Source organism: Diceros bicornis, chromosome 12 (genome assembly GCF_020826845.1).
Source record: "Diceros bicornis minor isolate mBicDic1 chromosome 12, mDicBic1.mat.cur, whole genome shotgun sequence".
Lineage (NCBI taxonomy): Eukaryota > Metazoa > Chordata > Mammalia > Perissodactyla > Rhinocerotidae > Diceros > Diceros bicornis.
This window is the reverse complement of record NC_080751.1, coordinates 25,995,907-26,021,469: the sequence shown is the minus strand read 5'-3', so window position 1 is coordinate 26,021,469 and position 25,563 is coordinate 25,995,907. Positions and strand designations below refer to the sequence as shown.

The 25,563-nt window shown below is 34.8% G+C and overlaps 1 protein-coding gene across 6 annotated transcripts in view; it reads right to left on the bottom strand.

The window, feature by feature from the left end:
- The window catches only part of USP34 (ubiquitin specific peptidase 34), a 244,102-nt gene that overhangs the window by 18,771 nt on the left and 199,768 nt on the right, over nucleotides 1–25,563 (bottom strand). For all 6 annotated transcript variants that reach the window (XM_058551143.1, XM_058551144.1, XM_058551142.1 and 3 more), the window contains 17 exons: nucleotides 24,488–24,552; nucleotides 24,318–24,393; nucleotides 24,183–24,230; nucleotides 23,999–24,064; nucleotides 21,743–21,823; nucleotides 19,909–19,994; nucleotides 19,353–19,521; nucleotides 19,175–19,249; nucleotides 17,893–18,044; nucleotides 14,393–14,441; nucleotides 14,205–14,309; nucleotides 14,083–14,127; nucleotides 13,210–13,314; nucleotides 11,963–12,110; nucleotides 6,564–7,198; nucleotides 4,484–4,641; nucleotides 107–185 (listed from right to left, as the gene is read on the bottom strand). In XM_058551143.1, the coding sequence (XP_058407126.1) occupies nucleotides 107–185; nucleotides 4,484–4,641; nucleotides 6,564–7,198; nucleotides 11,963–12,110; nucleotides 13,210–13,314; nucleotides 14,083–14,127; nucleotides 14,205–14,309; nucleotides 14,393–14,441; nucleotides 17,893–18,044; nucleotides 19,175–19,249; nucleotides 19,353–19,521; nucleotides 19,909–19,994; nucleotides 21,743–21,823; nucleotides 23,999–24,064; nucleotides 24,183–24,230; nucleotides 24,318–24,393; nucleotides 24,488–24,552 (2,142 nt within the window). The remainder of the gene's footprint in view (nucleotides 1–106; nucleotides 186–4,483; nucleotides 4,642–6,563; nucleotides 7,199–11,962; nucleotides 12,111–13,209; nucleotides 13,315–14,082; nucleotides 14,128–14,204; nucleotides 14,310–14,392; nucleotides 14,442–17,892; nucleotides 18,045–19,174; nucleotides 19,250–19,352; nucleotides 19,522–19,908; nucleotides 19,995–21,742; nucleotides 21,824–23,998; nucleotides 24,065–24,182; nucleotides 24,231–24,317; nucleotides 24,394–24,487; nucleotides 24,553–25,563) is intronic.

The window sequence follows — 25,563 nt, the reverse complement described above, 5'->3', positions numbered from 1 at the left end:
CCTTTAAAACAGTCTACCATAAACTCTAAATATCCACAAAACAAGAAGTGTTGGTGAGAACATTAAAATGAGATAAATCTACAATAAAATGCAATAAAATATTTACCTCAGTCATCAGGATCAACCCTCGATTAAATACAACAAGAAGTCTGTCTTCATCAGATTCTAATAGTATTCTGAAGGCACTAGAAGAATACATAAAAGTCGAGATGGACAATCAGAACAGAACACTTAAGTGATAAAAAAAAATAAGCAGAAGTAAATTGTCATTTAAGCTCTCTACTTTCCTACCTACAGAAGAGACACTGCTACATCTATTTGTTAATAATGTAATAAAAGGAGATAATATTAAATAAGAAAGCCTCTAAGTATCTTAGAAAAAAGTTATATCTACTCAAATTTAGTCAACTCTTAATTACCCACAATGGTGAAAGAGAGGTGTGATGCGAATATATATACCCATATATATACATATATACATACCCCCCCACATTTATTTATTTATTTATTTGTTTTTGCAGGGGAAGATTCACCCTAAGCTAAAATCTGTTGCCCATCTTCCTCCCTTTTTTTTTTCCTGCCCCCCCACCAAAGCTCCAGTACATAGTTGTGTATAGTTGTAAGTCCTTCTGGCTCTTCTATGCGAGCTGTCATCAGAGTGTGGCTACTGACAGACAAGTGGTATGGTTCCACGCCTGAGAACCAAACTCCAGGCCGCTGAAGCAGAGCATGCCAAACTTTACCTGCTAGGCCATCAGGGCTGGTTTGTGATGGGAATATTTTTAAAGTTTCAGTATAAATAATATTCATTTTTATAATGTGTTTATCTTCTAAATCACATTAAGTTCTAGATAATAATAAAATACACTTTTATTATCAAAGCACTCATTAGTTGGGAAGAAAGAATAATATGAGGGGAAAAACATTAAAAACACATGTTGGCCTTGAAGATAATTTGTATAACAATCGACAGTAGCTGTATTACCCTTGTTAATAGATCTTATTTCATTATTAGGTACCAGAAACTGCTGTTATATATAGTACAACTGGCAATCCTTCTACTTTAATGAGATGTTTGTTCTTTTTCAAAAAAGAATTTAAAAAGCTCTAAATGTTTCTCCGAAAATAAGCTTTAAGTAGTAAATTTCGGGAATACAATGTATTCAAAAGTAATGCCAAAACTTTAAAAGAATTCCTTTAAAGAGTCCTGGCAAAAGCATAGTTAATTTTATTTTGTGTACTAACCAAGATCCAAATTTAAAAGTTTTCTGAAGATAATCTGAAATAACTTTATCTTGGGGTGATTAACCTAAGATACAATAGTGTTCAAGAAAGTATTGCCAAAAAATGTGTGCCTAACAAAGGACATCACCTCCAAGTCTTAGATGTAACGTATAGAAGCATTTTAAGAAATTAACCTAGGGCTGGCCCCGTGGCTTAGCGGTTAAGTGCGCGCACCTACGCACCACTTCTCCGGCCACGCTGAGGCCGCGTCCCACATACAGCAACTAGAAGAATGTGCAACTATGACATACAACTATCTACTGGGGCTTTGAGAAAAAAAAACGAGGCAGATTGGCAATAGATGTTAGCTCAGAGCCGGTCTTCCTCAGCAAAACGAGGAGGATTAGCACTAATGTTAGCTCAGGGCTGATCTTCCTCACACACACACACACACAAAGAAATTAACTTGGACTTTATTTCTACAGTTAAGGGGAATTAATTGTAATTTGCAGCAGTTCCTTTATAGTCATTCAATAACTTCTGTGGCTCTAAACAATTAGTTATAAAGATCATGTTTTGTTATTTTTAGCTAATTTCTATAGTTAAAAAAGATAGGTAGATCTGGGCTAAATGGAATGAAAAACATTAACAGTGAGACTCATCCAAAGATGAAGAAAGCTGTTTCTGGAGGCCTCTAGAACTGAACTGTCCAAGCAGAAGTTAGGATGAACTGCCACAGAGAGGAGGATTCAAGCTTTAGGTGAAAGACTGTACATTAAGGTTCCTTCCAACCCTAAGATTCCATGATTCTGATGAAACATACACAAACACAAACAATTCAAAACCAAACCAAAACAAAAACTGTTCAAAAGTAGCTCATTAACTTTCAGAATATAAATTCTTCCAAGGTGACTAAATGCATAAATGCTTCCCTAATAACCTTAAAGAACTGGTAAACTTTCAGTTATACATAATTTCAATTATTCCTCTTTTAAGTGTCAAAAAGATAGTCCCCATCTCCTCACTTAGAAAAACAAAACAAATGGAACAGAATTGAAAGCCTAGAAATAAAACCACACATCTATGGACAGCTAATCTTCGACAAAGGAGCCAAGAACATATAATGGAGAAAGGAAAGTCTCTTCAATAGATGGTATTGGGAAAACTGGACAGCCATATGCAAAAGAATGAAAGTATACCACTATCTTACACCATACACAAAAATTAACTCAAAACAGATTGAAGAGTTGAATGTAAGACCTGAAACCATAAAACTCCTAGAAGAAAATATAGGCAGTACACTCTCTGACATTGGTCTTAGCACTATCTTTTTGATATACCATGTCTACTCAGGCAAGGGAAACAAAAGAAAAAATAAACAAATGGGACTACATCAGACTAAAAACTTCTGCACAGCAAAGGAAACCATCAACTAAACAGAAAGACAACCTACCAACTGGGAGAAAATATTTGCAAATCATCTATCTGACAAAGGGTTAATTTCCAAAATATATAAAGAACTCATACAACTCAACAACAAAAAAATGAATAACCTGATGAAAAAATGGGCAGAAGATATTAATAGACATTTTTTCAAAGAAGATATACAGATGGCCAACAGGCACAAGAAAAGATGTTCAACATCACTGATTATTAGGGAAATGCAAATCAAAACTACAATGAGTGAGCCAGCCTGGTGGTGTAGTGGTTAAGATCACGTGCTCTGCTTTGGTGGCCCAGGGTTCACAGGTTCGGATCCTGGGCACAGACACACGCACCACTTATCAAGCCATGCTGTGGCAGGCGTCCCACATAAAATAGAGGAAGATGGGCACGGACGTTAGCCCAGGGCCAATCTTGCTCAGCAAAAGGAGGAGGATTGGCAACAGATGTTACCTCAGGGCTAATCTTCCTCTCACACATACACACACACAAAAACACAATGAGATATTCTCATATCTGTCAGAATGGCTCTAATTAACAAGACAAAAAATAACAAGTGTTGGAGTGGATGTGGAGAAAAGGGAACCCTCATACACTGCTGATGGGAATGCAAACTGGTGCAGCCACTATGGAGAACAGTATGGATATTTCTCGAAAAATTAAAAATAGAAATACCATAATGATCCAAGTATTCCACCACCGGGTATTTATCCAAAGAACATGAAATCAATGACTCAAAAAGATATATGCAGGGGCCGGCCCCGTGGCTTAGCGGTTAAGTGCCTGCGCTCCACTGCTGGCGGCCCGGGTTCAGATCCTGGGTGCGCACAGACGCACCACTTCTCTGGCCACGTTGAGGCTGTGTCCCACATACAGCAACTAGAAGGTTGTGCAGCTATGACATACAACTATCTACTGGGGCTTTGGGGGGAAAAAATAAATAAATAAAATCTTTAAAAACAAAACAAAAAAAAAGAGATATATGCATCCCTATGTTCACTGCAGCGTTATTCACAATAGCCAAGATGTAGAAGCAACCCAAGTGCCCATCAACAGATGAATGGATAAAGAAGATATGGTGTGTATATACACACATACTAGACTTCTAACAGCCATAAGAAAGACAAAATTGTGCCATTCGTGACCACATGGATGGACCTTGAGGGTATTACGCTAAGTGAAGTAAGTCAGAGAAATTACCATATGACTTCACACATATGTGGAAGATAAACATAGGGCCGGCCCTGTGGCTTAGCGGTTAAGTGCGCGCGCTCTGCTGCTGGCGACCCAGGTTCGGATCCCGGGCGCGCACCGACGCACTGCTTCTCCGGCCATGCTGAGGCCATGTCCCACATACAGTAACTAGAAGCATGTGCAGCTATGACATACAACTATCTACTGGGGCTTTGGGGAAAAAAAGAGGAGGAAGATTGGCAATAGATGTTAGCTCAGAGCCGGTCTTTCTCAGCAAAAAGAGGAGGATTAGCATGGATGTTAGCTCAAGGGTGATCTTCCTCACAAAAAAAAAAAAAACAAAAAACAAAAAACGAAGATAAACATAGAAGATATGGAGAACAGACTGGTGCTTACCAGAGGAGATGGAGGTTAGGGGAGGGAGGCAAAAGCGGTAAAGGGGCACATATGTATGGTGACAGACAAAAACTGGACTGTTGGTGGTGAACACGATGCAGTCTATACACAAACTGAAATAGAGGGATGTATACCTGAAATTCACACAATGCCATAAGCCAATATGACCTCAATAGAATAGTCAAAAAAAAAAGAAAAAGAAAAAACACCAGAAACACCTTTTTACCTTATTAAAGTAGTCCAGCAGGAGCGGCCATCTAAGCAACGTAAATAACAACTTATGGTGGTTTTCTTAAACTGTTTAATATCTTCTAATTCTTCTTCTCTCATATCTGGCCTCTGAGCTATAAACAGCTGCATCAGGTTAAACAGTTCTTCCACTGCCTAAAAAGGGCAAATAAGCATTACAGTGATCTCTTAACCCTACAAGATTTTAGAACATCTAATTCTCATTTCTGAAAGCTATGCACCTTAGCCAGCTCTTAAAATTACACAAATAAGTTAGATTATACTACCTTTCTATTAGCAATGAATTCTATTCTAAAAACAATATATTATTCACTAAAAGAAAATAATCTTAAAACAGAATTTCAGGAAGATTAAAAGACTACAAGTAAATATAGTTCATTTTTAGTCTTAATATTGCTTAAAGCACTAGTTTTATAACTTGAAATATATGTCCAGAGATACGCTACACCAATCCTTTGCCCCCTTTTCTTTAATAAATGAAAAATCATTACTTTGTCACAAAGATTTTACACCATTCAATTACACTTGAGTTAATACTGTTTCTGGGAAAACCCTTTATGTCAACATTTGGAATGATCTTTCTAGACTGATGGATGGTCAGTTTAAGTTACCTGATGAATGAAATGTGGGTACTAACATTTTAGTAAAACACTAGCTGTGATTTTTACTCACTCACAGGTATGTTAGGAGAAGGTTGCACTTCTAATACATACTTATTAATGAACTGAAACCCCCAATTCATATTTTTCATGGCAAAAATTGATTTAAGCACCATTTTCATGAAAATCTCCAATAGATAAGTTCTACAATAAAAGAAGTTACATTTCATTGACGTCAAGGGAAAGAAACATTAGGGGATAAATACTCTAACTCACCCAGCACTTATCAAATGTATATTTAACCTTGAACATCATGTTTAGTAACTAAATCAAATATTATTTATATGAATGTAGTAGAGACAAGTCCAGTGAATCTTAATAAATCCTGTCCTGACTCCTCCTAAGTCAGGCAAGCTCTCTCATTCTTCTCCTTCTGTATTCTCATTGGCTTTGAACCTCTTTTGGTACTTAATACATTCACTTTCTTTCCCTTATTATAGGCATTCTAACTTTCTTGACTCGAAAGTAGGTTATTCTTCCTGGGTGAGAAATTCTAAACAATTCACTACGTTATGTCTAAAGGTCAGCTAAGAGCCTTTTTTCAATAGGAAAAAGGAGTGTAGTACACAATTCAAGGATACCAATACCTAAAATACCCTTTATTGTATTCACTTGATTGAATTCTTAAGTAAATGTTTAATGTCTTGGAAAAGCTCCTACTCCTCCACTCTCTACCACCTCCCATTTAGCAAACAGCTTCTCCTACTGTCAGTGTGTTGCCTCTGGATTGACCACAGCTTGAAAAAAGGTTCTGCACTCTCCTTCAATCCCCTTCCCAGATTTATACCCTCTTGGTGTAATCCTGAATTTACAACGGAGAGTAAGAGGCAACAGTGAAAAGAAATATCCAGGAATGATAGTCTTACATGAAGGGGGAAAAATTAAACATGAAACCTACAAATAGTCTGCAGAGAAAAGGGATCAGATTTAGACTGCATATATGTGTATTCTGACAGACCCTTCAACCATTTCATTCACTTGAATGTAGTGTGAGGAAAAAATAGGGAATACTACAGCTAAGATAATCTGGCTCACATCTTAGCATATCATGTAGATCTTGATAATAAATACTTAAATAGTAAATACTCACTTCCCTAAAACTGTACCACAAAGCAGACTTTTTTCATTAGGTACATGTAAAAGACATATTTACAAAACCACAAATTAAAATAGATAAGTTCCATTAAAGGTAAAATTTCAACATCAACCTAGCAAAAATTACCCACGTAATTTATCAATTTTATAACAATATAGCATTTTATACATGTATTTAAGGAAAAAAAGACATGTTAACTCCTTAAGAAAGTTTCCATATTTTGTCACACTTCCCATAGGGGAAAAACAGGTATTTCCAATCAATTTGAGGATACAGATATAAGAGTTATCAATTTTACTCACTCCAGGGTATTGGCTGGCATGTGGTGTAAGATTCTTAAAGGCCCACTGGATGTTCTGGTGAGAAGCCAGCTGTCGTGTGAATGCAGGAGACTGCTCACAGCAGAGCCTCAGAATGCCGTAGTAGGCAGGCAGCATCCCGCGGTTAAAAAGCACCACATCCTGATCATCATGGTCAGCAAGGATGTAATTGAAGGCAATGTTCTTGGTTACCACTGGGTTCTGAACAATAAGGCGGATATTCTCTGGACAGTCAGCACACACATTGTACCAAAATGAAAGCAAAGCCTGTTTATTGTGATTTGTAGCTATTGCTGGCTCAGAAAGTTTAGGCTGGAAAAGGTTCCACAAATCCATGAAATATGTGGAAAACATCAGCTTCTCAGTTTTGGAAATTAAACAGTAAGTCATAAAGCTAAAATAGGGCACTAGCTTTGTAGTGCCATGAACAGCAGCATCAACATAAAGTTTGGCTCTTGAGAGCAAACCAAGGAGCACGTTGTAGACCTGATGTAGGACTACTGTTGTGTCTGGACTGAGTGGAAGGTCACGGGTTGGGATGTGCAAAGACCTTGTTGACCGGAACATCTGGCGGAATGAATTGCTTGGTATAAGGGACACCAGAAGATAAGCTGCAGCTATAAAATGTAAAACAAAACTGTCAGATCCTTACAAGATATAAAAGAGACTGAAGAGCAGTCATTAAACACAAAGCCACTCTTCCCTTTAAAAAATTAAAATGAATAAAAATTAAGGGATATGAACATCTCTTTTAATATCTTTCTGCTCTACCATTGGCCCCATAGAAAGATCCCAAGGAATGATGAAACAGATGCCTTCTATTCTGTCACTGTTATTTTTAAAGTCACGACAACAATCACATTAGCAAGAAACAGTCTTAAACCTCTTTTGTTTAGCTTTCCCAAGATGTAGAATTTCTCCACTTATTTTATCATTTCATTTCTCCTCAGGAAATAATATGGTTTAACAGGAAGAATACAGCATTTGGAGCCAGAAGTCCTACATAAGGCTATCAGACATGGTCAAATCATTTAATATTTTAGGGTCTTAGTATTTTTCTTCTCTATAAATAATGGAAGTTATTTTGTAATAATTTTCAGATAATGGTAAAATGTACTTTTCAGATAATGGTAAAATGTACTTAAGTTATAAAGAGAGAATGAGATCTATCTGAAAGTCCTTTGTAATATATAAGATTATATATATGCTGATTATAGAACTTTGGAAAATCTTTAGATGTCTTCTAGGCTAACCCTGCACACAAAGAAAGAATGCCTCCTTCAACATATCTGAAAAATATTATTAAGCCTATGCTATAATTCTGAGAGGTTAATGACTCATAAGTTGAGTCCATCTGTAAAAGCAGTTACTACCAGCATGGCATTGAGCTAGGTACTTTACAAATATTATCTCATTTAATCCTCACAATCATCCTGGAGGTAGGTGATGTTATACTGGAAAATCTGAATCTTGGAGAAGCAAAGACCAAGGTCACACAGATAAAGAAGTGAAGCCCAGATTCGGCCTTGGGAAACGATGATGATGATGATGATGATGATGATGATGACGACGACGACGACGACAATAATGATAATGGTAAAACAATAACAACAACAACAAGAATTGCTAACATTTATCAAATGTTTACTATTTAACAACATAACTTTATGTAGTAGGCACTACTTCTATTATCCCCACTTTCACTCAGCCTTAAAACAGTAAGACTACCCCATATTACACAGGAAGTGGCAGAGCTGGAATTCAAATCCAGATTGTCAGACTCATGAGCTAATGCTCCTAACAACATTCACTACAGAGTCTCCTCAAGGCCTCCAATGCTTCAGTTTAACAGTTTTCAATACACTTACCAATTCTGTCTCCCACTATTCTACTTATAATTTGATAATTTCCATTGTACTGCCAAAGCAAATAAAGTTAGGGTTTCTAAAATTAATTGTAATCTATTTCACAGATTAATTTCAAATTAAACTTTATTCCTGCACAATACTCCATTTCTACATACTCCTTCCTTTATATATTGCTCTGGTGAGTCTGTTTTCAGTTAGGCTCAATTTGTATGTGTTTCAAATATAAGAACTTGGCATGTAGGTGTCATCCTGATCGATTTTTATATAAAACCGCAATTGAGAAAAGTAATTTGTGATTAAAAAAACTTATTCAGTTTAAGTTATATACTTTTACCCCAACATTTTATTATGAAAAATTTTCAAACACAATGAAAGATTGAAAAAATTCTATTAAATACCCATAGATGGACAAATTATACAAGTAACATTTTGCATTGCTTTATCACACATCTAACCATCTATTTATTTCTATAAAAGCTATTTGCTTTTAAATAAAAAATAAGTTCTGCTAGGGAGAAAAACACAACTTTTTAATTATGTTTATCATTGAGAATAATTAGGAAGATCAATATGGAAGAACAGATCATCTTGCCAAAAACTGCCTTGCTTAAGAGTCTGAGTCTAGTTTTATATTATAGAGAACTTAGAACAAATCTACTTCCATTTCTGTATGGCAACTCTTCAACTATTTTAAGACACTTGTCTCCATTTTTCTTCTTTTCTCTAGATTAGATTAAACATTCTTAGTCATTCCTTAATATTGTTTTGTAGGATTTAAAATCATTTCTCTGTAGCTTTTCTGCTATACATGTCACTCTAATTCTTATTCTAAGTTATATTCATTCTATTCAAATATTTGGGTCCTTTTTTTCAAGTTATATCAAAAGCACTTTTTCATATTACTACATTCTCCACTACTATAATTTCTAAATGATGCATTATAACCATTTATTTTCTAATTCAACATCCAGTCTTTAATATTTCATACCTATAAAGAATGCTGTTGGGCATCCATATATTGGATGACTTATAGTGCAATCCTTGAAATGGTATTACTGAGTTAAAAAGGGCAAAAAAAAAAATTTTTTTTTTAATTTTTTATTTAGTTATTTTATTTTCCCCCCCAAAGCCCCAGTAAATAGTTGTATGTCATAGCTGCACATCCTTCTAGTTGCTGTATGTGGGACGCGGCCTCAGCATGGCCAGAGAAGCAGCGCGTCGGTGCGCGCCCGGGATCCGAGCCCAGGCCGCCAGCAGCCGAGCGTATGCACTTTACCGCTAAGCCACGGGGCCGGCCCGGGCAAAAAATTTTTAAGCATCTTGGTACATACTGCTAAATTGCCTTTCATAGGTAATATTAAGTTACAATGTGATTGCAATGTATGAGAATGCCTCAGCACTGTCATGAATACTAGGTATACTAGCTGGCTAAAAAATCTTTTTTTTTTTGGTTCAGCTAGGTTTTCATTATTTCTTGATCAAGAGTGAGGACACAAATGCCAATCAACATACATATCAGCTCTTACAAATATCCCATCACTGTGGAGTCAACTAAACTGGCAGGAAAAACAAGCCTATTAGTATTACCAATGCTAATCCATGTGTACCTACCACTAAAAGGTGTTTTTCCCAAATAAGCCTTTTATTTTAGAATAGGCAGAACAGACAGTTCCCATACAGCCGTCTCCCCATTTCCCCTATTGTTAACATCTATTATTACTTTGGTACATTTGTTGTGATAAGGAACCAACATTGGCACATTACTACTAATTAAACTCTACACTTCAGATATCAACAGTTTTGCCCTAATGTTCTTTTGTTTGGCTCTAGGATCTCATCTGGAACACATTTTTTTTTTTTAATAATTTTATTTATTTTTTCCTCCCCAAAGCCCCAGTAGATAGTTGTATGTCATAGTTGCACATCCTTCCAGTTGCTGTATGTGGGATGTGGCCTCAGCATGGCCGGAGAAGCAGTGTGTTGGTGCGCGCCTGGGATCCGAACCCGGGCCGCTAACAGCGGAGTGCGCGCATTAACCACTAAGCCACGGGGCCGGCCCTGGAACATATTACATTTAATTGTCATGTCTCCTTAAGCTCTTCTTGGCCGTGACAGTTTCTCAGACTTTCCTTGCTTTTGATGACCTTGATAATTCTGAGGAGTTCTGGTCAGGTATTTTTGTACAATTGTAGAACTCAACTCCCAAATTGAGTTTGTCTGATGTTTACCACGGTTAGACTTAGATTATGGGTTTTCAGGAGGAAGACCACACACGTCAAGTGCCTTTTGCATCACATTATATCAAGGGTACGTGCTATCAACATGACTTATGTTAACCTTAATCACCTGAGTTAATGTTTGTCAAGTTTCTTCACTTAAAATTATTTTCCCCACCCCCATACTCTACTCTTTGAAAGTAAGTCACTAAGCTAAGGGGTGGGGAGTTATGCGCCACCTCTTTGGGGGGAGGAGGTACATAAATTATTTGGAATACTTCTGTATGCGAGATTTGTCTTTTCTCCATTTATTTATTCAATCATTTATTTATATCAGTATGGACTCATGGATATTTATTTTATACTTTGGTTTATAATCCAGTGCTACATTATTTTTTAGTCAAATTGTTCCAGCTTTGGCCATTGAGAGTGTTTTCAAGTTAGTAATATGTCCCTTTGACATAACCCCATGATTTTGTTTTATGATTACATCTTTACTTTCTGATTCTATAAGATGCTCCAGACTCATCCTGTATACTGCCTGCCCTAGTCCTAGTATCAGCCATTTCTCCAAGGAGCTGCGATTTGTCTTATTGGAGAATGGTGTTTAGAAACAGAGATCTGGGTATTTGACGTGTTTGTTGCTACTGGAGTGTTAAGCCCTCTCAGACAGCTAGAAAAATATGATTTTAATGATTAAATTTAATGATTAAAGAAATTTTAAAAATGACTTTGATTTTTGTTTGAATACTATCAAAAAAGAACATATTCTACATTTATTTACCAGCAATTTTCTATTCTGTGAGGTTATCTATTTTTGGTATTTGTCCTTCTGTCTTCCAAGATCGTTATTTCCTTCCAGTCTGTGTACAATAAAGGTGCCTATCATTTAACTCCCATAATTTCAGTGAAAATTTTCTCTCAGCTTGTTTTATGTCTTCATTGTTACTTTACTCTTAGCCTTCTCAAGTTACATTCAAGCTAGGATTTTCTGACCCTTTACTCTCTCCACTAATGCTGATCATGCTTGGTCACTCTATCAAGCAAGGAGACAAAAATGACAGTGGTAGTGATGTCACCCAAGAAAGGACATAGTTTCCTCTCCTTAAAAAAACCAAAAACACTATAGATATTTGTAAAACATTGTCATAGGTTTCCAAACACTAATATTATATCTCCAAGAGCCTTTTGCGTTATACAACAATGGACATATTGTGGTCACCTTAAAAACAAAACAAAAAAAACAAAACTTGGAACAACAACAAATGGTTTGTTAAATTCTGAATATTTAACTTACAAGTCCTGACTCTAGGGTAATTGTGAGCCAAAAGAAACCGCTCAACCCAGTTTTCCATATTCTGTAGGACCCAGCTGTGTGCCAGTTTATTTCGGGGTGTCTGCACTGCCAACCAATCCAGACACTGAGAAGGATTGTATTCAATTACCTGTAAATGAAATGACAAGAACAGAATATAAGGCCAACTGAATGAGCAGTTACTTTTTTACTTATTTTTGGTATACGCCATTAAACACTTAAAGCCAAAATAGTTTTTTGAAAACTAGAGCCTAGAAGAAGTTTCACCCATGTTTTTTTCCATTCTTAAAAGCTACTTACTTTTATCACCAGGAAATATTCAGGAAAATTTGTCATTAGTTTACAAAATAAAATTAAAATAACCAAGGACTCTAACACAGAACCTATAAGAGAACCCAAGGACTTTTAGGTCTTAAGTCTATAAATTTATTTACAAGTGCTTTTAATTCTCTAAAGTTTCTCATCTTTACTTTACTTACTGCTTGCCCCATCTGCTACTGTAAGAGAATAAAACTAAGCTCACTGCACTGCTGGGGAGATTTTTTTCATGGGAAAAGGGAATCTTAGAAATCTAGAGCAGGGGTTGGAAAACTATGGCTTACAAGCCAACTTTTGTGACTTGCCCGTTTCTATTTGAACACAGCCATACCCATTAATTTATGTATTGTCTATGGCTGGTTTTATGCTAAAACAGCAGTTGAATGGTTCCAACAGAGACCATATGGCCCACAAAGCCTAAAATATTTATTTTCTGGCCTGGTAGAGAAAAAGTTTGCTGACTCCAGGTCTAGAGAGTGGGCTTTTCCAACACTCAATAAGGAGAAATTTTGTGACCTCAGTAGTAACCTTCTGGAAGAAAGGAAGTGGTTGGTGCTTCCTCTACCATTTCTGTCAACTGCTGAAAATACTTGGTTTATATTTCCAGGGCATCTATCACTTAATGGAATCTTTTTTGAGGGTAGGGGAATGAGAACCTTGGAGTGGCTGAAGGCTGTTTTATGACTCTACGAGAAGGTCTTTAATAAACATCTGGGAAACTAGCCAAGAACTCTTTTTCTCCCCCAGACATTCTGACTAAAGCATCTCTTCTTCCCTTGATCTGTGATTTAACTGAAACCATTTTGGGTTACCCAAGTAAGAAGAAACTGGTACTTAAAATGATAGTGATTGTATTAGAAAAATAAAGTCTTCAGAAAAATAAATACTGAAACATCTGCTGCAAGAGTTACCTCCCATATCCTCTGCAGAATGTAAGATGCAAAGGGAGGCATTCCTGGAGGTCCGCCAGCAAACTCCATCAGCATAGTCAACAATTTAAAGAAAGGATTGGCTGCCTGTAAGACACATACATGACTGTGTATTTACATCTATTTGAACCCATCTCTTTCATAAGAAAAGAAACATGTACAACTCTTCTACACATCACATTTAAATCTGCTGTGTTAGGTTAGCAGAACTCACTACTCCTGCATATGAACTTGAACTATCATAAAGCAGCAGGATCAGCTAGAAAGTCAATTGTGTGGGAGCCACATGTAACAGAAAACATGTATTTTTCTGGATGTCGGTTTGGGAAAAAAAAAAAACAAAACTTTTGTTAATGAGACAACCATGTTTATAGGAAAATTTAGATTAAAAGTTTCCAACCTTTGATCTCTGAGGTATAATTTATATTACTATTTGACATGTATCATTAAAGTAGCTGTAACATTTCCATTTTACAAAAACACTTTTGTACAATACTGTATTCTATCTTCCACATATTTCTCCACCTGTTCAGAGTTCTGGTTAGTCTACTTTTTTCTTGCGCACAGTTCCGATATGTGCTTCAAACCGAACAACTTTAAAAGTTAGTATCTAGGTGGCGCTCCAATATATTGAACTTACATGTAAATTTATATTTAATTGGAAATATCACCTTTGTGATAATAAGACATGAAGAGGTAATTCAGTTTATTCACGTTACATACTTAAAAATAGGTTATCGTGTTATAAGGGGAAACTTCGATAAATTTTCTTTTCAGGAATAATTAGGGTTCATTTGGAAGCACTGTCAGTGCTGACATAGTTTTAAAAACATCAATTAACAAACGTCTACATACCTCAGGAGTCAATTTTGCTATTGATGTGAAAAGCATAGATACAATCTAAAACAGAAAAAGGAAAATTTCAGAATATTCTTTTAAAAGTTACCAAAAAATGTTAAGATTTTCTCAGTACTTACATGTTCTGCAAGTCGATTATTGTATCGACATAGACTGAAAATCAGATTACAAGTTTGTCTTATATTGATGCCATCACGAATATGTTGAAACAAGAAGGGAAATCCCTGTTAAAACCAAAAGTTTGTTCATTTAGGAACTGTTATTATTTTTGCAACTATAAAATGGTCTAATATAGAGAAGGTATTACCTTTCCTCCTGTTAATGCTGCCATGTCAGTCTGTGATAATGTCAAATGCCTGAAAGAAAACATTAGTGAAAATAAGTTTTTATTCCTCTGTACTATTTTATAGCTATTTGCATTATGACAGGTATCAAAATTGTCAATTCAATTACAACTGTACCAAGCCACCATCATAAAATGATTTTTGAACTTTCTGCTAGCTGGACTTGCTTGCTAGATGTCTTTTAGATAATTTTTCAAGATTCCAGGATTGGTATATGGAAGCCCAATACTTTATTTCTATTCTTTATTTCTTTATTCCATTCTTTATTTCTTCTCAACATTTTGGTATATAATGCTAAGGTAGGTTTAATTTAGAGAGCTTTTTTTGACATGAGAACCTTCAAAACAAAAATGAACTTCTAAGAAATACTAGAGAGTTTCACTTCCCAGTTCAAAATTGCAGTGTTTTTCTTTTTTAACTTATTATAGAAAATTTCAGACACATACAAAAATAGAGCATTATAAGTATCCCATCACTCAGTTTCAAATGACCAATTCATGGTCAGTCTTGTTTCATTTGTACCTCCTACTCATTCAATATGGACTATTCTGAAGCAATTCCAGATATTTTATCATTTAATACATAAATCTCAGTATGTATCTCTAACAGATAAATTTAAAAAACATAACCACACTATTATTCACATCTATAGAAAATCAACAATTCTTTACTATCATACAATATCCAGCCAGTGTACAATTTCCTCAAGGTTCTAAAAAATTTTTTTATAATTAGTTTGTTTGAATCAGGATCCAAATAAAGTCCTCTGTTGCAACTAGTTGAAACGTCTTTTAAATCTCTTTTACACTATTGGCTTCCCCTCCGATTTTGTTTTTATCTTGCAATTGATCTGTTGAAGAAAGCAGGTGGCTTGTCCTGTAGAATTTCCCACATTTCCATTTTGCTGACTGTATCCTTGTGGTGGTGTTTTAACATGTTCCTCTGTCCCCATATTTCCTGTAAACTGGTAGTTAGATCTACAGACTTGAGCAGATCTAGGTTTGACTTTTTAATCAAGAACACTTTATAGGTGGTGGTGTGGACTTTCATCAGGAGGTACACAATGAAAAGTTGTTACTCTTTTTCTAATCTTTTCAGCCAATGATGATCATTTCCTGGTATAATTCCTGCAGGTAAGATAAATGCTTGATATTGTTCTTTTACTAATAAGTTTCCAAAATTATGATTTGGTTTCCTAATATACTCCAAACATTGCCAGTAAGTTTTTTAAACTTTGTTTGTAGGTTCATTATGAATTCATGGATTGAAACATCTGTGATGTGTATTAGTCCACTTATACTTATTCTTACTATTACTGATGATTAGGATGTCCAATCTATGACCAGTAGAAACCTCCTTACGTTGGCTCTTGAGTCCTTTTAACATGACCTCAGTAGTCTCTGATAGCCTCGTTTTCCAAAATGACAAAATGTTCCAGGCTTCACATTCATTTCTTGCCCAAGACCTGGAATTGGCCATTTTTCTAAGGAACCGTGAATTTTTTCAGTGAGAAATGATATCTAGAGACTATAACCTAGATGCCAGGGGCACTCATTGATTCTGGGTTGGATAAGATTTCTAGCACTTTTCAGAAAATAGAGGTATGTAATACAGTTTTTGTTTGCTTAAGACAAAATACACCATGAACTCTGATACTTCCAGATTCAAATTTAGTTGAAAAAAAGTTGCATAAAAGCCCTACAATTTTATATTTGTATTTCTTTTTTCTTTTGCCAAAAATTTTGGTTTCTATTGACATTACCGATTATTTATTTGCTTCATTCTATAATATATAGAGTTTCAGAATAATAATTCTATTTATACTAACAATATAATTAGTAAAAAAGTTTAGGATAATTTTATAATTCTTTTTCTCCTTCATGTACATCCCACTAGGAATTTATACTTAATGTGCTCTAAAATCACTTTAATTAATTCCTCTCCAATGGCTATGGCCACCAGCTCAATATATAGTTAGGTTCACTTATTTCACTCTGCTTTTGATTTTTAGGGATTGCATTTTTAAATTAATTAATTAATAATTATATAAAACATTTACATGATTCAAAAGTTAAATCTAAAAAACAAAACAATGTACACTCAAAGAAGTCAAGCTTTCATTCCTGTCCTCTCCAGCCTGTTTTTCCCAAGCCCAACCATAGCAAACTTTTTTTGAAGTTTTTGATTTAGTCTTCAGTTTTAAAAAAATACCATCAATTCTTGTTATTTGTAGTATTTATGTTCTATAAAGTGCTGCAAACTCCAAATAAGTGACTACTGAATCACTGTTTACAGGGGGAAATACAGAGTTAGGTTCCTGTGAGCCTCTGGTCACAACATTTTGGTCAACTAATCAACAGCTTACTTTGTTTTATGTGTGTTTCTGTTTAAAGATACCTTATTTAATATATATTATTGATTCATTAGCATTGAACTCACAAATAGCACTATAACTTATACCCGAATGAAGCTTATCGAACATGTGTTCTTTTCTCCCTAAGGCACATTATGGCCATCTTGAGCTTAGGAACAGTAGATAGCTCTTAGCACTATGCTTGGGAGCCATTTTAAACAGCCAAATCACCAACAAAAAGCATAAACGTGAAAAATGTGGCATATACTATGAAAAGGATATTTGTTTACAACATGAGAACTGAAAGAAGGTAGAGTGTCACCACGTTTGACCTCAGCTGGGCAAGTGTGTATCAGGCAACTCAAATTTTTTGCCACTTTGCACATGTACATTCTGCAGTCCACTAATGACCATAAAAGCTCCACGAGTACTGATTTTGGGTTTACAAATAAATTTTAGTAAGTAGGTGAATTCGCAAATAGGAGATGCATGAAATGATAAGGATTGGTTGTACACATCCATACATACATACATACACACACACACTCTCCCATAGCTTCCCCTTTCTTAAAAAGTAGCATACTATATACACTTTTCTCCACCTTGCTTTTTTCACTCAGTAATATTTATCCTCAAGATTTCTCCACGGTAGTATAGATATATTCCATATTTCCTTTTTTTCACCTATGGAGTACTCTATTGAGTGTGGATGCCCTGCTTTTTCAACTAGTCCCCTCTTGGTGGACATTTCCAGTGTTTACTATTACAAACACTGTTTCAACAAACAGCATTGCACATACATCTTTCTATATTTTGGAGACAGGTTGCTAGAAGCCGAGTTGCTAGGTTAAAGGATGAATGCACATATAATTTTGCTAGATATTTTACTGTATATTTCTTCAATGTATATTTCTAACATGACTCAGAGGCAAAGTAAGAGTTTGGTACAAAGGATTGAAATACTTAGGCTACAAGAGTGGGTGAATAGTGGTGTTATTATTTAAAAGGAATTACGTAACAAAAGGTGCTGAGATAATAGTGGTAAAACAATTATGTAAAAGGAATAAAATCAAACATGCTTTAAGCATTTTGAATGCTGAAACATTTCACCTTTCTGAGCGAGATTGTTCAACCAAAAGAGCAACTAAAGCTATCATTTTTTCAAGGGCAGCTGGCCTGTATTTTTCTTCTGCCAGAGAGAGGATATCTTCTTCCTCCTCCTCTTCTTCCCCTTCTTCCTCTGACAACACTTCAACTTGAGGCTACAGCAGAACAAAATTCAATTTTAATATGATATTAGTTTTAATATTATCTTGAGAGCAAATAACTTGATTGTTTTATATAACTATCCAAGGTAGATGGTGGCAGGAGCATGTATCATGAAAAATAACCACTCAAAGGCCTAACCGTAACTTTAAAAGTCTAAACCACATTCAGGACTTAATTTTAGACTTAATAGGCAGAACTGTAAAAAACAATGATTCTCACTACTGTGTCTATTTACCTTACCTAATGGGATAAATCTTTTAATAATTTCTTTTTTCTTATAGGCAAGCCCCTTAGAAGATAAATTAGGATCAAAATTTATGAGTATGATAAAACAGTATTTCCTGTTTAATAAAAATGCCAGTTATACAAATTAAAGCAGCAGTTTTCAGATCATCCAAATAGTAGTATTTCTAAGAGATATTCACTTGGGCTTTGAAATGCGAGACTGAAAAGATTTTATGATCTATCAAAACAAAAGAAAAGCAGTCTAAACAGGCAGCTATATAGGTTGGAATTAGATAATAACAGTTCATATTCTGAGAAGCATTACAGCATAGTGGTTAATAGTTTAGCTCAGGATTCTGACCAAGGATCAAAGCCCAACTTATTGTGATCTGAAACAAGTTACTTCTGTATGCCTCAAGTTCCTTATGGAGATAAACCTACCTCTTAGGGTTGCAATAAGGATTAAATAAGATAGTACAAATAGAGCATTCAATCTAACGTGGCATTACGGACAACACAAAATTCATGTAATACTTTAATATTATGAATAGACCAGCTACTTAAATGTTTGGAAGACTCTGACAAACATAATAGCAAAGGGCTTAAAAAATACAGCCAACAAAAATGGTCACCCAAACAACACGCTATTGATAGGACCTCAAGGTAGATGGTGGCCATTTTGCTTAAATTTATTTGCTTTGTTCCAGGGCCTTACTAGTGAAATTTATTACTTGATTGTTTTGTTTCTTCTCTTGCTGTATCCATTAAAAATATCAACCTAACTTAGACCCTTAAAATTATACGTAATATCAGGGCTAGAAGGGACTTTAAAGGGTTCTAATATCTAATGACTTTCCATGGCCTCTAAATTAGTGATATGAGACAGAATTGTACTTACATTTTCAGGCCCTTTGGTTCCCATGTAAAAATGTACCATTGTAGATATGGCTTGCAATGAAAGCAAAAACTGGCTCTAAAAATGAAAATATTAATTTAAAAATATAAAATAAAACAATTAAGTTTTAAATAGTAAAAACAGGTACATAATCCCAGAAATACACAAGATATAGCCTCACCTCTTCTTCACCCATTTTGGCAAATTCATAAAGGAAGGCAAAATACTCTGTAAGATGTTTACTGTGAGGTTTTACACCATGTTCCATAATTAATAACAGAGTTCTCACAAATCGAGTGACACATGAACGACTGCCAATATCTTCTACTGAGGCATCCATATCATCTGATCTGAAAACACAATTTAATATATCTTAGAGAAAGTATGAAATCTGGGGATAGATATTCTGGAAAGAGGAATATTTTTAAAAACCTGAATTTACCTCTTTCATCTTTGTAATAATGAATACCAATCACAATAATATAAGTAGATGGATTTCAATTATTGTGTCTGGCTAAAATAAATCAATCCAAACAAAAAAAACTAAGTCATGAGTTATTTGTAGAGGATGTTAAGGATGCACTTAATTAAAAATAAAAGTTTTCTCTTCTTGATATGTATTATTACAGATTATTTTTAAATAGAAGAACCTAATTTCAGTGTGGATATTTAAAAATACTTTGTAGGTAGATCATCAAAAAGCTTAAAAATAACATGTTCATAAGGTACTTCTTTACCCATCTTCCATTCCTGGCTGTAGATAGAGATGAGCATGCACAGGTCTAAGTCTCTGAATCACATGGATACACAAACGCTGAAACATCTATAAATGAAAAGATATAACAATCTAAGAACGAACTCACATCAAGTAAGATACTGAAAAATTAACACGATTCAAAATTCTCTGCCATCCAATTATATTTTTGTCCCCAGATTATCTTTTGACATTCTAAAGCTTTCCTGGAGCCTCAACTACAGACTGAAGATATAAGGCAAAGTTAACTTGAAAAACAATATTTAGTTTTATAATAAGGGAAAAAACAACAACGAACTATTCGTTTCAGTAATAGAGATTACCAAAAACAAAGCTTCACAAAACCCTCTTAACTAGTGGAGACAGAGAAAAGAAAATTTAGCATCCATCTCTTTCAGGAGAGTAGAGCGGGGCTTATCAGAGAAGGAGCTGCTTATCAATGCCTAAGAGAAGGAATGTGATTTAAGTTTATCTAAAAGAAACACAGATTAAAAATGGCTGGGGATTCTCTAAATAAGATATATAAATGGCCAATAAGCACATGAAAAAATGTTCAATATCATTAATTATTAGGGAAATGCAAACCAAAACCACAATGGGATACTATTTCACATCGATTAGGATGGCTAACATCAGAAACACAGTAACAAATGTTGAAGAAGATGTAGTGAAAATGGAACCCTCATCGATTGCTGGTGGGAATGTAAACTGGTGCAGACATCATGAAAAATAGTTTGGTAGTTCCTAAAAATGTTAAACATGGAGTGATCATATGACCCAACAATTCCATTCCTAGGTATATAAAAAAGTGAAAAAATATGTCCATACAAATATTTGTACACAAATGTTCATAGCAGCATTACTCAAAACAGCCAAAAAGTGGAAACATCCCAAATGCTCATCACCTGCTGAACGAATAAACAAAATTTGGTATATATCCATTCAATGGAATATTATTTGGCAATAAAAAGAAATGAAATACGGATACACACTACAACACGGATAAACCTCGAAAACATTGTTAAATCAAAGAAGCCAGTCACAAAAGACCACATACTGTATGATTCCATTTATATGAAATGGTCAGAATAGGCAAATCCAGAGAGACTGAAAGATTAGTGGTTGCCAGGCACTGGAGATAAAGGGCAGGATAAAACGAGGAGTGACTGCTAATATGTATGGGGTCTCTTTTTGAGGTGTTTTAAATTAGATAGATGATGGTGGCACAAATTTGGGAATATACTAAAAACCACTAAATTTTACACTTTGAAAGATTTTGGTGAATTTTATGGTATAACAATTATGTCTCAATAATAACTGGAAAGTGGCATATTTCAGATTAAATTTTTGGTTTTGTGGCGTAAGTGAATATAAAGTAATATTTACATTTTCCTTGTCTAATTTTTCCAATGATGTAAGGAAAACAAATTGATTCATGTGACAGTTCACAATCTGTCACAGAAATGAGTTACACACTCTTCATTTAACTTTCAAGGCTATTACAGTACCCTACCATGGTTAGAATATCTAAGGATCTGAAAAAGAATCAGCACAACTCATGAAACAGCCAGAGTAGGATCTGAGAGAAGAGGTGGTTATAGCTATCTTCATATAACCAGGAAACGTGAATGATTTTAATCTCTTGATTGAAATCATAGCTGATTTGCTAAAAGAGGCTGGTGAAAACAATAGCAAAATGACTTTCATGATAAGAGTTTTATTTTTTCAAACTACTTTCAATCCTGGGTAAGACACATTCACAGGCAAATTTAGAATAATTAACTTGAAAGTCAATTCTTTTTCAAATTTTTTCTTACCTGTCTCACAATTTGATTCGGGCACTTAATTAGTATCTGCATTGGCCACCAGTCATCATCAGCCATGCGGTCCAAAAACCACTGTAAGAAAATAGTGTGATTTTAACATTCAATCAATACTTGTTAAATGGGATAAAAATTACATAAGGATTTTACTTCTAGTCAGTGTTTCAATTATTTTAAGTTCTTACCAAAACAGATTCTTCAATTGTTAGAAAGTCCAAAATCTAAAATGCCTAACGTCATAATCAGGGTCATCTCATCATAGAATTCCATGGATGTCATTTACATCATAGTGTACAACCTGCATTGATGGCAACCTGTAGTCTTTATCGTAATAAAATGGAATACTATTTTCCTCTTAGTCCTTATGAAAGCAACACTGTAGAATCTTTTGCTCCTATTAATAATATATGATCTGAGTATGATTCATTTTCTTTCTGTTTAAAAACAAATTATGCCCTCTTGATAACAAAAAACGCCCTTCTTTATGCTAAGCTAAAACAATTTCCCATTGATGTCAACATATCTCTTAATTGCATATTTAACTTCTCGATTGAATTGTACTGCCTATTTCTGTACACACATAATTACTGATAAATGAAGAGAATTTTAACTCCTTGACCGAGTTTCAGAGGCAAATCCTTGGTGGAAAAACTAAAGTGGCAACATTATTTAAAAAAACAAAAACAAAACAAATTATGACCTAATCAACCCTTTGGATTTATCAAACAGCTTTCAAAAATCATAAAGGGGGATGGAAATAGAGGAACATGTTAAATAACACCAGGAAGATGCAGTCAGTCAAAGCAAGCATGTGGAAAACACTGCAGAACAAATGACAAATTTGCAAGAACAAAGAAAGCAACTTTTATAGATGAAAGGCGATTAATGAGACGAAAGCAAAATGTGGACCTTGTTTGAATACCAATTCAAAAAATCCAACTAAAAAAACATTTTTTAGGCAATTAGAGAAAACTGAACACAGAATGGGTATTGGATGATGTTAAGGAATCACTTGTAATTTTACTAGGAGTGAATGGAATCATGGTTATATATATATATTTTTGTGTGTGAGGAAGATCAGCCCTGAGCTAATATCCAATGTCAATCTTCCTCTTTTTGCTAAGGAAGACTGGCCATGGGCTAACATCCGTGCCCATCTTCCTCTACTTTATATGGGATGCCGCCACAGCACGGCTTCACAAGCGGTGCATCAGTGGGCACCCGGGATCCGAATCTGCGAACCCTGGGCCACTGAACGGTAGGGTGAGCACCCAACCGCTGTGCCACCGGGCTGGCCCAGTTATATATTTTTTTAACCTTCTCATCTAATAGAGATACATACTGACTATTTATGGATATATGATATGTTATCTGGGTTTGCTTTAAGATATTTCAGCTGACAAAAGGCATCGGGGATAGGAATAGATGAAAACAAAAGAATGTCACTATCTGTTGAAATCGGGTGACAGCTACATGAGAGTTCATATCTTTCTACTTTTGCGCATGTTTTGAAATATTCATTATAAAGTTTTAAAAAGTTACGTCTTTGTGTTTGAAATTTATAATAATCAGATTCTTCTATTCTATGGCTACAAAGCATAATTAAATAATCTACATAAGAAAAAAATATTCAACTAATTTCACCTATTGCATACTATGCTGCTATCTCCTACCTCTGGAAATTTGTAAGACTTGCATTCCTAGGAAGGTTTACACCACTTTGGGAACTAACCAAAAATGATAAATGATATTAACATGGCAATACGGTTAAGTGATCATTCCTGTGAGCAGATTATCCTTAAGGATGTCTCTCTTATAACACACTACGAGAGGAGATAAAACTGGATATAAACCGATCTACTGGGATGTATGCATTTTCTCTCAGAGGGGAAAGGGGAGATATGCATTTTTAAGTATCTTCTCATAATATTCAAAAGTAATCAAGAAATAGCGGGTACAGTCCTTTGAATTTTCTATACTTTTTCCTTCCAATACATCGGGGGGTGGGGGAATGCCAAGGATTTTTAAATAACTTAAAAATCAATTATTTAATCAGTATAATGGATTTGATACATAAATTATAACTTTCTCTCAGCTATCAAGTAATTTTAGAAACAAATTACATTGGGCTCCCTATGATTTATAACAGATAAAACAAGTTTGCTGCAGCATCTCAGTTAAGAATAAAAGAAAACAGACAAAAAAAGTGAATCTTAAGCTATGCATCGTTTGTAGAGTTATTCACCTCACCTCACAAGCTGCTTGACTATTATTAAATTGCTTGGTCAACAGTTCAATCCACTGAAGCATTGTGGGCTGAAAAAGAAAGAAGTCACTGGAAGCATAAGGACTTCTAAGCTAAAGATAAGAAAAGCCAAAAGATATCTGATAAATGACATAAGCGACACAAAAATTAACAAAATCAAATGCATACCTTTTCTTTTGAATGAATAAATGTCTCTAGGACAAAGGAAGTGCTTAACTGTAAGAAAAGATAAAATTAAGCAAAAACGTTTAATTATTTTAAAGTACTCAACTTTGAAAAAATTATCTAAAGCTTATATATTACCTTTGCTGTCATTAGAGACACAGCTTTAGGATCTGGTAATGTACTGGGAATACAACTACACAACTGCCACATAAATCTAGAATTTAAAAATAATAAGTTAAAATTCTTACAGAATAAGATTTTTTTTAAATGTGTAACAAAAAATCTACTATTAAATTTTCCAAACTTACCCAAAATATGTATGTTCAAAAATGTTTTTGTCTTGAAGAAACTGCATATTATCATGCCAAATCCACTGCAGAAAAAAATGTTAACATCAGATATCAGAAAGCATTGGCTTCATTACATTTTACCAATATTTTTATTGGACAAAAAGACCTGCTCTAAAAGAAACAGAAACCAAACAAATACATGCACTTAAAATTCATGTGGATTTTTCTCCTGGTATATGGAATATGAAAGTAGTTACTAAACTTGCTCCAATTTATCATTCCTTATCTGGCTACCCCTAGTGATCACGGTTTTTTAAAAATGTATTTATAAAGATTTTGAAAGTAAGAACTTTCAACATGAAAGTTTCAAGATGAAATCCCATCTGTCTGAAGAGCAAACAGAAAAATGAATAAAACTATGTCATGCTGCATTTTCATAAGAACAGGTTATGAGAGAAAGGTTTAAAACGTTTAAAAACTGGCAAAACTAAAAAACTTAATTCAGGTTGGCAGACCTAAAGGAGAGTTGATTTCCTTGTTTACTCTATAAAAATCAGGAAAAATGATTATTTCTGATATTAGCCCTACAGAATTGCTCTGCTGACTTTAAACTTATTTTTATCTAGAACAAATTTATGTTCTGATTATTGATACTACTGGCTGTCTTTAACCCACTAAAGATTTCAACTATCTCTACTTGCCTCCCCAGCCCACTACTCTAGTCCAGAACCAGGTTTTATAATCACATATTAGGGCTCCCACTCCACACTGATATTTGGAAAATCACAGACCTAATCAATGAACGGCCTGCTTCAGAGTTCTTGGTTGGTCCTCTAGCATCTTTAGGCATACAGCTTTCTATAATGCCGTAGCCCCAAGGAGAGTTGTACAGCATTCACACATCCCAATTCAGTGCCTTTTTATAGCAATAAAGCCCCATTCTAAGCTTCTTGCTTCTAGCCTTGAGCTCGGCTCTAAATCCTGTGTCATAATTTTTGTCACATTTACTGCACAAGAGCTGAAGTCTTGGCCACAATTATCTTCTTTGGACCTAAAGCCTGGTAGTCCTGTGGTTTCCACCAGAGTCAGTGCTT